This window comes from Dipodomys spectabilis, unplaced genomic scaffold (genome assembly GCF_019054845.1).
Source record: "Dipodomys spectabilis isolate Male_0828 unplaced genomic scaffold, ASM1905484v1 ptg000034l, whole genome shotgun sequence".
NCBI lineage: Eukaryota > Metazoa > Chordata > Mammalia > Rodentia > Heteromyidae > Dipodomys > Dipodomys spectabilis.
The window spans coordinates 2790553-2803417 of NW_024870711.1; the positions used below are offsets into that span (position 1 = coordinate 2790553).

At 39.5% G+C, this 12865-nt stretch overlaps 1 protein-coding gene across 2 annotated transcripts in view; it reads right to left on the reverse strand.

Moving 5' to 3' along the window:
* Braf (B-Raf proto-oncogene, serine/threonine kinase) overlaps positions 1 to 12865 on the reverse strand; it is a 140760-nt gene that overhangs the window by 9801 nt on the left and 118094 nt on the right. For both annotated transcript variants that reach the window (XM_042677234.1, XM_042677233.1), the window contains exons 17-18: positions 8679 to 8813; positions 2011 to 2164 (exon numbers count right to left, since the gene is read on the reverse strand). In XM_042677234.1, the coding sequence (XP_042533168.1) occupies positions 2011 to 2164; positions 8679 to 8813 (289 nt within the window). The remainder of the gene's footprint in view (positions 1 to 2010; positions 2165 to 8678; positions 8814 to 12865) is intronic.

The following is a 12865-nucleotide window of genomic DNA, read 5'->3' on the forward strand; positions in this document are numbered from 1 at the left end:
CACACTCACATATACACACTCACATGCATGCACACACATACTGATGCATTAGAAGTATTTCATACCGAGGGATGCAAAGAGGAAAAAAAATAGGCATTTATCTTAAGTAGAACCTTGTTAGGTAAAAGACAAAAATTTTAGGAAACACATGATAAAGTAATTGCTCTACTATGAACCACAAAATCTAAGTACAATCTAAAGCAATAACTTGAAAAACATCCATTAACAAGTTGCTTGGCAACCAGTTATCTAAAAGAAAAACAAACCTAAAATTCTCACAGAGCTCTGTGATTTCTTTTCTTTTTTTTTTTGTGGGAGGAGATAAGAATAAAGAGAGCAATGCATCTGCAAGGAACTTTAACTTTTTTTTTTAAACAAAAATCAATGGTGACATCCTTAGTATATAAAGAAACGTTATCTACACTGGGTGCTGGGGGCTCACCCCTGTAATCCTAGTTACGCAGGAGGTTGAGAACTGAGGATCCTGACCATCAAGGCAGAAAAGCCCATGAGATTCTTACTACTAAAGAACTGGAAGTCGAAGTGTCGCTGTAGCTCAAGTGGTAGAGTGCTCGCTTTGAGCTGAAGAGCTGAGGGACAGCGCTCAGGCCCAGAGTTCAAGCCCCACGACCAACAAAAAGTAAAACAAAACAAAAACAAAAAAACTGTCATCTAAAGAACTGGAAGTGGAGCTTTGGCTCAAGTGGTAGAGGGCCAGCCTTGAGCAAAAAAAAAAAAAAAAAAAAGAAAGCCCCAGCCCCCAAGTTCAAACCCCAGTACAGGCAGAAACACACACATAAAATCTCCAATGAACATTTCTCCACTAAAAATCTAACATTAAGCCATTTTATTCATGTCAAATGTGCTACTTCTCAGGAGTATATAGGGTCACTTGTGTCCATGATTTATTAAAAGATACTCATTCCATGGCTTCAAGGAAACAAAGGACTTCTACTTTTTGGGGGGGTGACAGAGAGATCTGGGCTTGAACTCAGGGTTTAATGCTCTCTGAGCAGGGGCTCTGTTACTTAAACCAGACCCTCAGCTCTTTTAGCTTGTCGTTTTTTCGTTAGGCTCTCACATTTTTGCCTGGTACTGGCCTAGATCTTTATTCTCCTTTTTATGGCCAGCCACATGCCATCATAACTCAGAAGGACTGAGTTACGCTCTTGCTAACTTTTTGCTTAGGCTGGCCTCAAAGTTCAATCCTCCTGGTCTCAGCTTTACCTCCTGGGTAGTTGAGATGTCAGGCATGAGTCATTTTCATAATAGTAAACAGAAATAGTTATAGCCGGGCGCTGGTGGCTCACGCCTGTAATCCTAGCTACTCAGGAGGCTGAGATCTGAGGATCGCGGTTCAAAGCCAGCCCGGGCATGAGAGACCGTGAGACTCCTATCTCCAATAAACCACCAGAAAACCGGAAGTGGCGCTGTAGCTCAAATGGTAGAGCGCTCGCCTTGAGCTGAGGGACAGCGCCCAGGCCCAGAGTTCAAGCCCCACGGCTGACCAAAAAAAAAAAAAAAAAGAAATAGTTATAGAAAAATTAGTTAATGTTGAAAATAGTGACTTCTCAAATTAGACCTGCTCAGTTGCCTTATTTGAAGCCAGCTTCCCACGAGCATTCAGAGGAGTGGCCCTCCTCCAGAGCCCTCCCTCAGTGATAGTAATACTAAAAGCTGCCTTAGAAAACAGAGAAAGCTATAGTTTAATAACTAGAATAACCGACTGAAACAAACTCAGAACAGAGGGCCCTGGAAGAGGCACTGCCAATTTTTGCAACGTTTTTATGTTTTAACCTGTGGACGTTAAAAATCCATTGTTAGGTATGAATTCAGAAAAAATTTTAATCTAGTTGTTTAACACAGAAGTGTTCTTTTGTTTATCTATAAAGAAATGAGTTGCATAGTCAATTGAACATTTAAACAAACTTATGTAAATGTATTTTTTTTTGTGCTACCTTACTTTAATTTCTCACTCATTTAGTTTGTCTCAGTGGACAGGAAACGCACCATAGCCCCCTGCCTGAATGGGTGTTTTTGGAGAAGCACAAGCATATAGACTAAAATCCTCTGTCTGAAAACCAGCCCGGTTCAAGGAGGGTTCTGATGCACTACGGTGAATTTTTGGCAATGAGCGGGCCAACAGCTCAATAGAGGCGAGAATCTGCAAAAAAAAAGAAAACAAGAAAAAGAAAAAGAGAAACAGTAGAATGAAAATCTGGCTTGTGTAAATCTTTAAGAGCCCCATCATATTGTATTATAACAGTACCTGAAATCATTGTTTTCAAGACAATAAGTGCCTGGAAAAATAGACAGTGGTATTTTTCCTTAAGAAGCCCACTCAACCCAAAACAACAACAACAAAAACCCCAAACTTACTACAATACTAGAACTTTTATTTCTGTAAACTGAATGGAACAAAGCAGTTCATAGTTATTTGGCTTTTGTTTTTACTTTTTTTTTTTTTGGGGGGGGGGGTCAGTTGTGGGGCCTGAACTCTGGGCCTGGGTGCTGTCCCTCAACTCTTCAGCTCAGGCCTAGTGCTCTACCACTTGAGCCACAGCACCACTTCTGGCTTTTTCTGCTTATATGGTGCTGAAGAATTGAACTCAGGGCCTCATGCATGCGAGGCAAGCACTCTACCAATGAGCCAACTTCATAGTCCTTAGCTTTTGTTTTGCCAGCTTTGGAACAATGAACAATAGAAATTTAAAATGAGTTACAGACCTATTTGGCACAGAGTGCACATACCTTTTGGAAAGGAGATGGGAATATAAATAAATACTATATGACTATTTCTAAACAGAACAAGGCAATTCGTCCTTTAAAGAAACTTAGCAGTCAGAAGTGTCTCACCATGTAATTCAAAGCAGGACCACACTGCTCCAGACTGCTAGTGGCATATGAACAAGAAGTGACAAGTGACAAATCAGGGGAAGCTTAATAAACAGGCAGCATGTATGAATCCACGTATTTTAAGGGACAAGAAACAGGTATGCCTTTTGAAGGTAGACAGCCTGATAATGCAGTTAAAAATAATGCAGCATATGTATAAAGTGACTTGGAGCTGGGCACTGGTGGCTCATGCCTGTAATGCTAGCTACTTAGGAGGCTGAGATTTGAGGATCACAGTTCAAAGCCAAGCTGGGCAGGAAAGTCCATGAGACTCTTTTATCCAATTAACCATCAGAAAACTGGAAATGGTGCTGTGACTCAAGTGGTAGAGCACTTGCCTGGAGCTGAAGAGCTGAGGGACAGCGCCCAGGCCTAGATTTCAAGCCCCATGACTGACCAAAAGAAAAAAAAAAAAAAAGACTGGGCATGATGTCTCAAACATAACAAGTACTCAATGTAACTTTAACAATTATTTTTTTTCAATGTTAGAAATCAATTTGTTTTAAAAAAAATCTAACTCTTATATACCCAATAACAGAGCAACATCATAGTTTTAGGGGCTGGGAAGGTGGCTCAGTGGTAGAGCGCTTGCCTTGCATGCCTGAGGCCCTGGGTTCGATTCCTCAGCACCACATAAGCAAAAAGAAAAAAGCTGGAAGTGGCGCTATGGCTCAAGTGGTAGAGCGCTAGCCTTGAGCTGAAGAGCTGAGGGACAGCGCCCAGGCCCAGAGTTCAGAGTTCAGGCCCCACGACCGGACCCAAAAAAAAAAAAAAAAGAAAAGAAATACGTAGTTTTAATTGTTTTCTACAACATATGCAGTTCAACTATATAAATACACATTTTATGAAATTATATAACAGGCAGGACTAATTCATGATAGAAAAAGTAGTACAGTCTTAGCTTCTGGAAACAGGGATAGTAATTGACTTAGAAGCAAAGAATTCAACTATCTGTCTGGAGTGATGGCAATTCCCTGTTCCTTAATAGAGGGTTTAGGTATGTACCAGTCTGCATCATTGAAGTTATAAATTTAATCATATTTATATAAGAAAAATAACTGTAAACAAATTTTAAGCTAATGGTACGCAGGTAGAATTACATAGGAGTGCATTGATATCCATATTTCATAGCTGAGGCTCTTAGCGTTCACTTGGGATGGAAACATTCAGTGCTGACCCACAGCTGTATTAATTCTCTCTGCCATAAAGATTTGGGTAAAAATTAACACTACTGCTAATAACAGGGCTGCTATTTGGACTCTGCTTTCACAGTGATAATAAACATTATTACTGAGTTTTATCCTGAACTGGGAATGGATCCCAGAGCCTTGTGCATGTTAGATAAGCACTATGCTACTGTACCCTTTTAAAATTTCAAGTATGATATGCAAGAAAAAAATTAAATTATACCATGATATAAAAGGTATAAGGCTTTCAAATCCCAGTTTAAGGAGTAACCAGTCTATACCTTCTCCTGAATTTTTTCTCTATATAAACATGTGCATATGAAAACAGACTCATTCTCATCATCTTTAAAGAGGTATTATACTATGCATATTTTTCTCATTGTTTTCTTATTCTCTCATTGACATCCAGGTCATCTATGCAGAACTACCTTAATCACTGTCTTTAATTTTTCCTACTATAGAAAACATACTTAAATAGCTTACTGTATATGTTGCATACCATATTCTTAAGAGTATTTTAAATTTATGAATTCTATGCCAAGTCTTTCCTAAAGACTGAATAATTTACATTTCCCCCATCACTGTGAAAAGAAAATTACACTGTTCCCAATGCTGGGATATAGCCAGTCTTGAGAAACAAAACCAAATGCATCCACTGTGGCACTCTGCACTTTACTAGCTGCTACTGAAGGCCCCTGTCTTTTCCTAAGTTTATTACCATTTACATTTCTTCTGTGTATCATCTATTCATATCCTTTTCCCCTTTGTATTCATTGCCTTTTATTGATTTGTAGGAGTCCTGCAAATATTTACTCTGTTACTTATGCTACAATTAGTTTTGCCTTTAAGCAAATATGTATTTTTTTGCCAGGCCTGGGCACTGTCCCTGGGCTTCCTTTGCTCAAGGAAGCGCTCTACCACTTGAGCCTCAGCCCCACTACTTCCGGCTTTTTCTGTTTATGTGGTACTGAGGAATCAAACCCAGGGCTTCATGCTTGCAAGGCAAAGGCAAGCACTCTACCACTAACCCACATTCCCAGCCCTATTAATTTTTTAACACTGTGAAGTTGAATAATTTTAATACGATCATATGTTATGTGACAATAAACTTTTTAACTTCTAAGTCTGTTTCTTGCTTATGGAAGTCTTTCCTATTTCAACAGTATTAAAATGATTTTATATTTTACTGTTGTTTTATATGTAACTCTTTAGCCATTTAAGATTTATATAGCACTTAACTGTATTGTGCCAAAAATAACCTGTAATGAAAGTTAAATACAATACTTAGAAGAGGTAACTCAACACTAATCTGGAAAATTTACATATGTACTTCATTTTTGGTACCATGACAGGAGTGCAAAAGTGTATTTAGAAATATGAGCAGTCAGGTATGGTAATATATGCCTATAATTTCAGTTACTTGGGAGGTAGGACAAGTTCCAGGCCAACCTGATAAACTCACTGAGATTCTGTCTCAAAATAAAACAAAAAAGGGGGCTGGGAAGGTGGCTCAGTGATAAGAGTGCTTGCCTTGCATGCATGAGGCCTTGGGTTCAATTCCTTAGCACCACATAAGCAAAAAACCAGAACTGGTGCTGTGGCTCAACTGGTAGAGCACTAGCCTTGAGCCTTGAGCTGAGGGACAGCATCCAGGCCCAGAGTTCAGGCCCCACAACCGACCAAAAAAAAAAAGGGCTGGATATACAGCTCAGTGGTTAGGATGCTAAGGCACAAAGCTCTAGATTCAAGCCCCAGTATCTGGAGTGGGGAAGGGTGGGGGGGGGAGGGAGAAAAGAAGGTATGAGCACTTGTCCTTTTAAATAAGAAAGACAACATCTAGGATTAGAGAATATGCTACTAGTTCAACTGACATAATCAACAATAACTTTTTCACTTTGATAGTGTCAAGCCAATCTCTTCAAAGTAACATGAAGTTAGAATCCAAGTAGGTAATATATACCCACCCAATCATTTGGCCTCCTCTTTCTTCTCAAAGCAGTTCTTAATGTATGTTATAACCATCGATTTTATGTATGTATGTATGTATGTATATATGTATGTATGTATGTATGTATGTATGTGTGTATGTATGGTATGTATGTATGTATGTATTTTTGTTGGTTGTAAGGCTTGAACTTAAGCCTGGGCACTGTCTCTGAGCTTTTCTGCCTAAGGCTGGCACTTTCCCACTCTGAACCATAGCCCACTTTTGGTTTTCTAGTGGTTATTTAGAGATAAGAGACTCATGGACTATATTGCCTGGACTGGCTGCAAACCTTGATCCTCAGATTTCAGCCTCCTGAGTAGCTAGGATTGTAGGCGTGAGCCACCAGTATTTGGTTTTTCTTTAATTCTTTTATTTATTTATTTTTTGGGTCCGGTCGTGGGGCCTGAACTCTGGGCCTGGGCGTTGTCCTTCAGCTCTTCAGCTCAAGGCTAGCACTCTACCACTTGAGCCACAGTGCCACTTCCGGCTTTTTTCTTTTTGCTTATGTGGTGCTGAGGAATTGAACCCAGGGCCTCAGGCATGCAAGGCAAGCGCTCTACCGCTGAGCCACCTTCCCAGCTTTTCTTTCATTCTTAAGAGAAAAAAAAAATCAAATAATAATAAAGGATAAGTGAATCTCAAACATTTCTAAGTGCCTCAGGACTTAATATTCGAAGTCACAAGGTGAAGAACATTTCACTAATTATTGTAGACTAACTATGGAAGTTAGCATTTCCCACTTGAAACTATTAATCAAGGTAAAGTAACAGAAAATACTGCCTTTATAGTGTAATACTTATTACAGCTAAACTCTCTTTTTCTTTTTTTCTTTCATTTTTGTTGGTGGTGGGGCTTAATTCTGGGCCTGGGCGCTGTCACTCAGCTCTTCAGCTCAAGGTGAGCATTCTATCACTTGAGCCACAGCACCACTTCCAGTTTTCCGGTGGTTTATTGGAGATAAGAGTCTCAAGGAGCCGGGCGCCGGTGGCTCATGCCTGTAATCCTAGCTACTCAGGAGGCTGAGATCTGAGGATCCTGGTTCAAAGCCAGCCCGGGCAAGAAAGTTCATGAGACTCTAATCTCCAATAAACCGCTAGAAAACCAGAAGTGATGCTGTGGCTCAAGCTGTAGAGCGCTCACCTTGAGCTGAAGAGCACAAGGATAGCGCCCAAGCCCAGAGTTCAAGCCCCACGACCAACAACAACAACAACAAAAAAAACAACAAAAAAAGAAAAGAGTCTCAAGGCTTTCCTGCCCCAGATGGCTTTGAACTGCAACCCTCCCTCAGATCTCAGCTTCCTGAGTAGCTAGGATTACAGGCATGAGCCACCAGAACCTAGCTTACACCTAAACTTTCTTACATGTTTCTGTTCAGTTTTTTTGGGGGGCCTGCCTTCCTTCCTCCCTCATTCTTTCTGGTTTTCTATTTGAGACTGGGTCTTCCTATGTTGCTCAGGCTGGCCTTACACTCCTAGGCTCAAGCAATACTCCCCTTGATCTAGATGTACCACCATATCAAGATCTTTGAAGGGTGTACTGAAGATTAATGTAAGGGCTTTGGCCTTCACTATGAGAAAAAGAGAATCAGAGTCTGGCAGATGCTCTGACAGTGATTTTTCTTTCGCCCCTGGTATAATTGCCTTGATGGTCCCCTTTAGGGACCTCAGAAAGAGCTAGTATGAGAGAGATGCTTGGAATCTGCTTGTTTTACCATCAAGAAGAATTAAAGAAGCAATCTGAAAAGCATCGCTTCTGGACCTGTAGCAAGTCCACAAGTCAAAACAGTTTTCACAATAACAAGATAGTATTTGCCTTTTGAGGTCACTGTAACATGGTAAGAGATACTGCAAAGTAGTGAAGCCAAATAGAGAATCTCTCTTCTTTTTTACAAAGACACTTGAAAAAGTGAAGATACCACTTTTCTCACTAGAAGGGGTGTGTGTGTGTGTTGGTTAGAAATATATAAAAAGGGCCAGGCACCGGTGGTTCATGCCTGTAATCCTAGCTACTCAGGGTGCTGAGATCTGAGGATCATAGTTCAAAGCCCGCCCAGACAGGAAAGTCTGTGAGACTCTCATCTCCAATTAACCACTAGAAAACCGGAAGTGGCACTGTGGCTCAAGTGGTAGAGTACTTGCCTTGAGCTGAAGACCCGAGGGATAGTGCCCAGGCCCAGAGTTCAAGTCCCATGACCAAAAGAAGAAAAAAAAAGAAATATGTAAAAAAGGGTTGGGGGAAGGTTAAGTGGGAGAAAACTGGGAGGGGGGGTAACAAGTTCGATAAGAAATGTATTCACTACCTTACTTATCTAACTGTAACCCCTCTGTACATTACCTTGGCAATAAAATTATATAAAAAAAGAAATATGTAAAAGGATTTCGAGACCAAGAAGTTAACTTACAGCAAGTCCTTTAAAATCTGCTTTTATATTAGAACCCCAAGTTGTGCTTGACCTTTCAAAGTCATTCTCATAGTTTCACCTGACTATGGAGTACGCACATAATCACAGAGAATTTAAACCCATGAAATACAAACTGTGTCTCCAAAAGGCTACTAAAAAATCCACCTGTCAGTGTTAGTTTTTCTAAGTATTGTGAAGTTTTCCTTACTTGGGGAAAGAGCGGTCTCTCATCTCTCTTCTTTTTGAGGCACTCTGCCATTAATCTCTTCATGGCTTTCGGACAGTTGCTCCGCACTTTACTGAGATCTGGAGACAGGTATCCTCGTCCCACCATAAAAATTATCTGGAGAAAAATAAAGATCATACAACCTTGCATGTAAGTTCAACTACATAAACAATGGAAACTAAACAACATGTATACTATGACAGCCGTGCTTATTCTTTATGTACGTTCATTTTAATAAGAAGTTAAAATAAAAAAAGATGTTAAAATAAAAAAAAAATGAGTATTTTAGATTCCTACACATCACAGATGATGGGGAATCCCAAACTAAATGGGCTGAAGTTCAAATCTTTATCACCCTGGGACTTAGCAAAGGCCTCTTAACTGTTCCTTTTATGCTTGTCTCTCTTTATCCAGTCTATGTTTCCATGGACAGGACAATCATCACACTGAAGCACAGATATGCTATTGCTTCTTCTTCCCTTAAAAGAATTACATGGGCCAGTCAGAATGGTACCCATTAAGGACACAAAATAACAAATGTTGGCGAGGAACCCTCATGGCCTACCCTCATGCCCTGTGATGGGAATGTAAACTACTGCAACCACGATGGAAATCAGTATGGAGGTTCCTCAAAAATCTAAAAATAGGCCTTTTGTATGAACCCACCTTTCCATTAATTGGGCATATATCTGAAGGAGAGTAAATGAATACATTAGAAAGACACCTGAATATCTATGGTTATTATAGCACTGTTCATAATTGCCAAATGATGGAGAATGAGCCATGGTGTACAATAACAGATGAATGAATAAAGAAGGTATGATTTGTATGTATGTATGCATACACGCATTCATAGATGCATATTATAGAATATGAAGGCCATAATGAAAAATAACCACCTATTCAGGATGCTAAGATCTGAGGATTGTGGTTCAAAGCCAGCCTGGACAGGAAAGTTCGGTGAGACTCATCTCAAAATTAACCACCAGAAAACAAAAATTGTGGACCTGTGGTTCAAAATGGTAAAGTGCTAGCCTTGAGCAAAAAAGCTCAGGGACAGCATCCAGGCCTTCAGTTCAAGCCTCATGACCAACAAAAAAATAAATTAATTTAAAAAAATTCTATATTTTGCAGGAAAACTGATGGAACTGAATGAGATATTATTGAGTAAGATAAGCCAAACTCACAAAACAAGATATTGTGTGTTTTCACTCAGATGTGAAAGTTAGACCTAAAAGACATAGATATTCATGAATATGGAATATGGCCATACCTATATATATTTACATAACTGTATACATATTGGTAAACATAGAACATGAATCTTACTTAGGGACTAGTTAGGAAAATATGGGGAAGGAAGAGAAAAAGAAAAATAAAGGGTGAATAATTTCATAATACATTGAAACTATAAAACAGTGTAAAGAATTTTTTGTTGTTGTTGGTTGCGGGGCTTGAACTCTGGGCCTGGGCACTATCCTTCAGCTCTTCAGCTCAAGGCGAGCGCTCTACACCTGAGCCACAACACCTCAACACTTCCGATTTTCTGAGTGGTTTATTGGAGATAAGAGTCTCATGGACTTTCCTGCTCAGGCTGGCTTTAATCGGAGATCCTCAGATCTCAGCTTCCTGAGTAGTTTGAATTTCAGGCATGAGCCAGCGGTGTTGGGCTGCTGTGGAAATTCTAATGAGATATTTGGTTACACATTCTGATAACTGCAGCCTAGTCAGAGGAAAGATGAAAACATTAGGAGCTAACATCTCAGTGGAGTTTACAGTTCTGTTTGGGCAGTACAGGAGGTGTAACTGAAAATCAGCATGAGTTATCCTAGTGGAGGTGAATGAAGGGTTGGAGATGCTGAGTCCTAAGAGTATTCTTAGACTAAGAACAGTTCTAGAATTATAAGCTGAGTATTGGTTTCGTACTGTATATGTATCATAACTCTTCTATTTGGAGGAAAGTCTGTTCATCAGTCAGCCCCTAAACCTAGCACCAAGAGCTACCTGCTTTGCGCCTGCTTTGTGCTCTGTACTAAGTTCTATGGAATATATAAAAATGTGAGAGCTATCTTTCATTTTTAAAATTTTTTTTACACTCAGCCGGGCGCTGGTGGCTCACGCCTGTAATCCTAGCTACTCAGGAGGCTGAGATCTGAGGATCGCGGTTCAAAGCCAGCCTGGGCAGGAGAGACCGTGAGACTCCTATTTCCAATAAAAACCACCAGAAAACCGGAAGTGGCGCTGTAGCTCAAGTGGTAGAGTGCTCGCCTTGAGCTGAAGAGCTGAGGGACAGCGCCCAGGCCCAGAGTTCAAGCCCCATGACTGACCAAAAAAAAAAAAAAAAAATTTTTTTTACACTCCCCACCCCCTGGAACAATCTTTCATTTTTTCTCTCATATTACTCCTGAAGAAAATTTGGAAAATAGTATATCTTTGTGTATTTTTAGGTTTCCATCTGAAAAACATTTTATCTTATGTTTAATTGTCCAAAATATAATTTCTAGAATTTCTAGTTTATTCTAAGATTGAACTGCTTTAGCTATTCTGGGTCTTTTATACTTTCATATGAATTTCTGTATCTTTTTTTTTTTTTAATGAAGAATGTTACTGGGATTTTGATGGGAACTGAATTAAATCTATAAATCACTTTCAGCAATATAGCCATTTGACAATATTAATTCTGTCAATCTATGAATGAGGAAATTCTTTCCATCTTCTAATATCTTCACTTTTTTTGGTCAGTCATGAGACTTGAACTCTGAGCCTGGGCACTGTCCCTGAACTCTTCAGCTCAAGGCAAATGCTCTACCACATGAGCCAGAGCGCCACTTCCCATTTTCTGGTGGTTAATTGGAGATAAGAGTCTCACGGACTATCCTGCCCTGGCTGGCTTTGAACCATGATCCTCAGTTTTCAGCCTCCTGAGTAGCTAGGATTACAGGCATGAGCCACCAGCGCCTGGCTAATATCTTCATTTTTTAACAATGTTTTATAGTTTCAATTGCAAAGGCCTATCATTCCCTATGTCAAATTTACCCCTAGGTTTTTTTTTTTTTTTTTTTTTTTTGAGGCTATTGTGAATGTAATTGTTTTCCTTATTAAACTCTACATTCAGTATGTAGAAAAGCTATTGATTTTTGTATGCTGACTTCATATCTTCCTATTTTTAAAAGTGTTTCAAGATCTAATCTTTTTTCTTCCGTTTCTTTCACTTTTTATTCTTTTTGGGTGGCTGTGGTGGTGGATGTAATACTGACACTTTCATTTAGGGCTTGTGCTTGCTAGGTAGGCATTTCATCACTTGAGACACAGGTTAATAAGTCCCAGAATTTAATAGTTTTGATGGAGACTTTAAGGTCTTTTGAGTATAAGATCACATCATCTGCAAATAAAAATTAAGCTTTTCATCAAGCTTTTCTGTTTATCTCCTCTTTTATTGCTGTGGCTAAGAACTCAAGCACTATATTCAGTAAGAGTGGAGACAGTGGTCACCCTTGCCTCATTCCTGACTTTAGAAGAAATGTTTTCAATTTTTCCCCATTTAGTACTTTTTTTTTTTTTTATTATATTGAGGTATTTTCTAGCTCTTGTTTCCTGAGGGTTTTTATTATGAAGAGATATTACATTTTACCTTTTATTATGTTTTATGTTTGTTTAAGGATTTTCATGTGTGGACTCATCTTTGCATACTCAGAATCAAAGCAACTTGGTTATGTGCCAGCTGCCAACTGGAAATGTGCTGCTGAATATATTTTACAAGTATTTCATTAAGCATTTTTGTGTCTATGTCTAGGGAACTGGTCCACAGTCTTTGAACTGTGTATTTATTTAGTTGATAGCTTCATATAATCAGTTTCTTAATATTCCTCCTTTTTCTATTTTATGAAATAGTTTGAGCATTGGGGTGTGTGCTTTAAAAGTATGGCAGAATTCAGCCATGAGTCTATTTGGTCCAGAGCTCTTCTTATCTAGGAGACTATTACTTCTTTGGTTTAATTTAGTAATTTTTTTTTGGGGGGGGGGGGTGGTTGTGGGGCCTGAACTCTGGGCTTGGGCGCTGTCCCTTAGCTCTTCAGCTCAAGGCTAGCACTCGACCACTTGAGCCACAGTGCCACTTCTGGCCTTTTCGGTTTATGTGGTGCTGAGGAACCGAACCCAGGGCCTCAAGC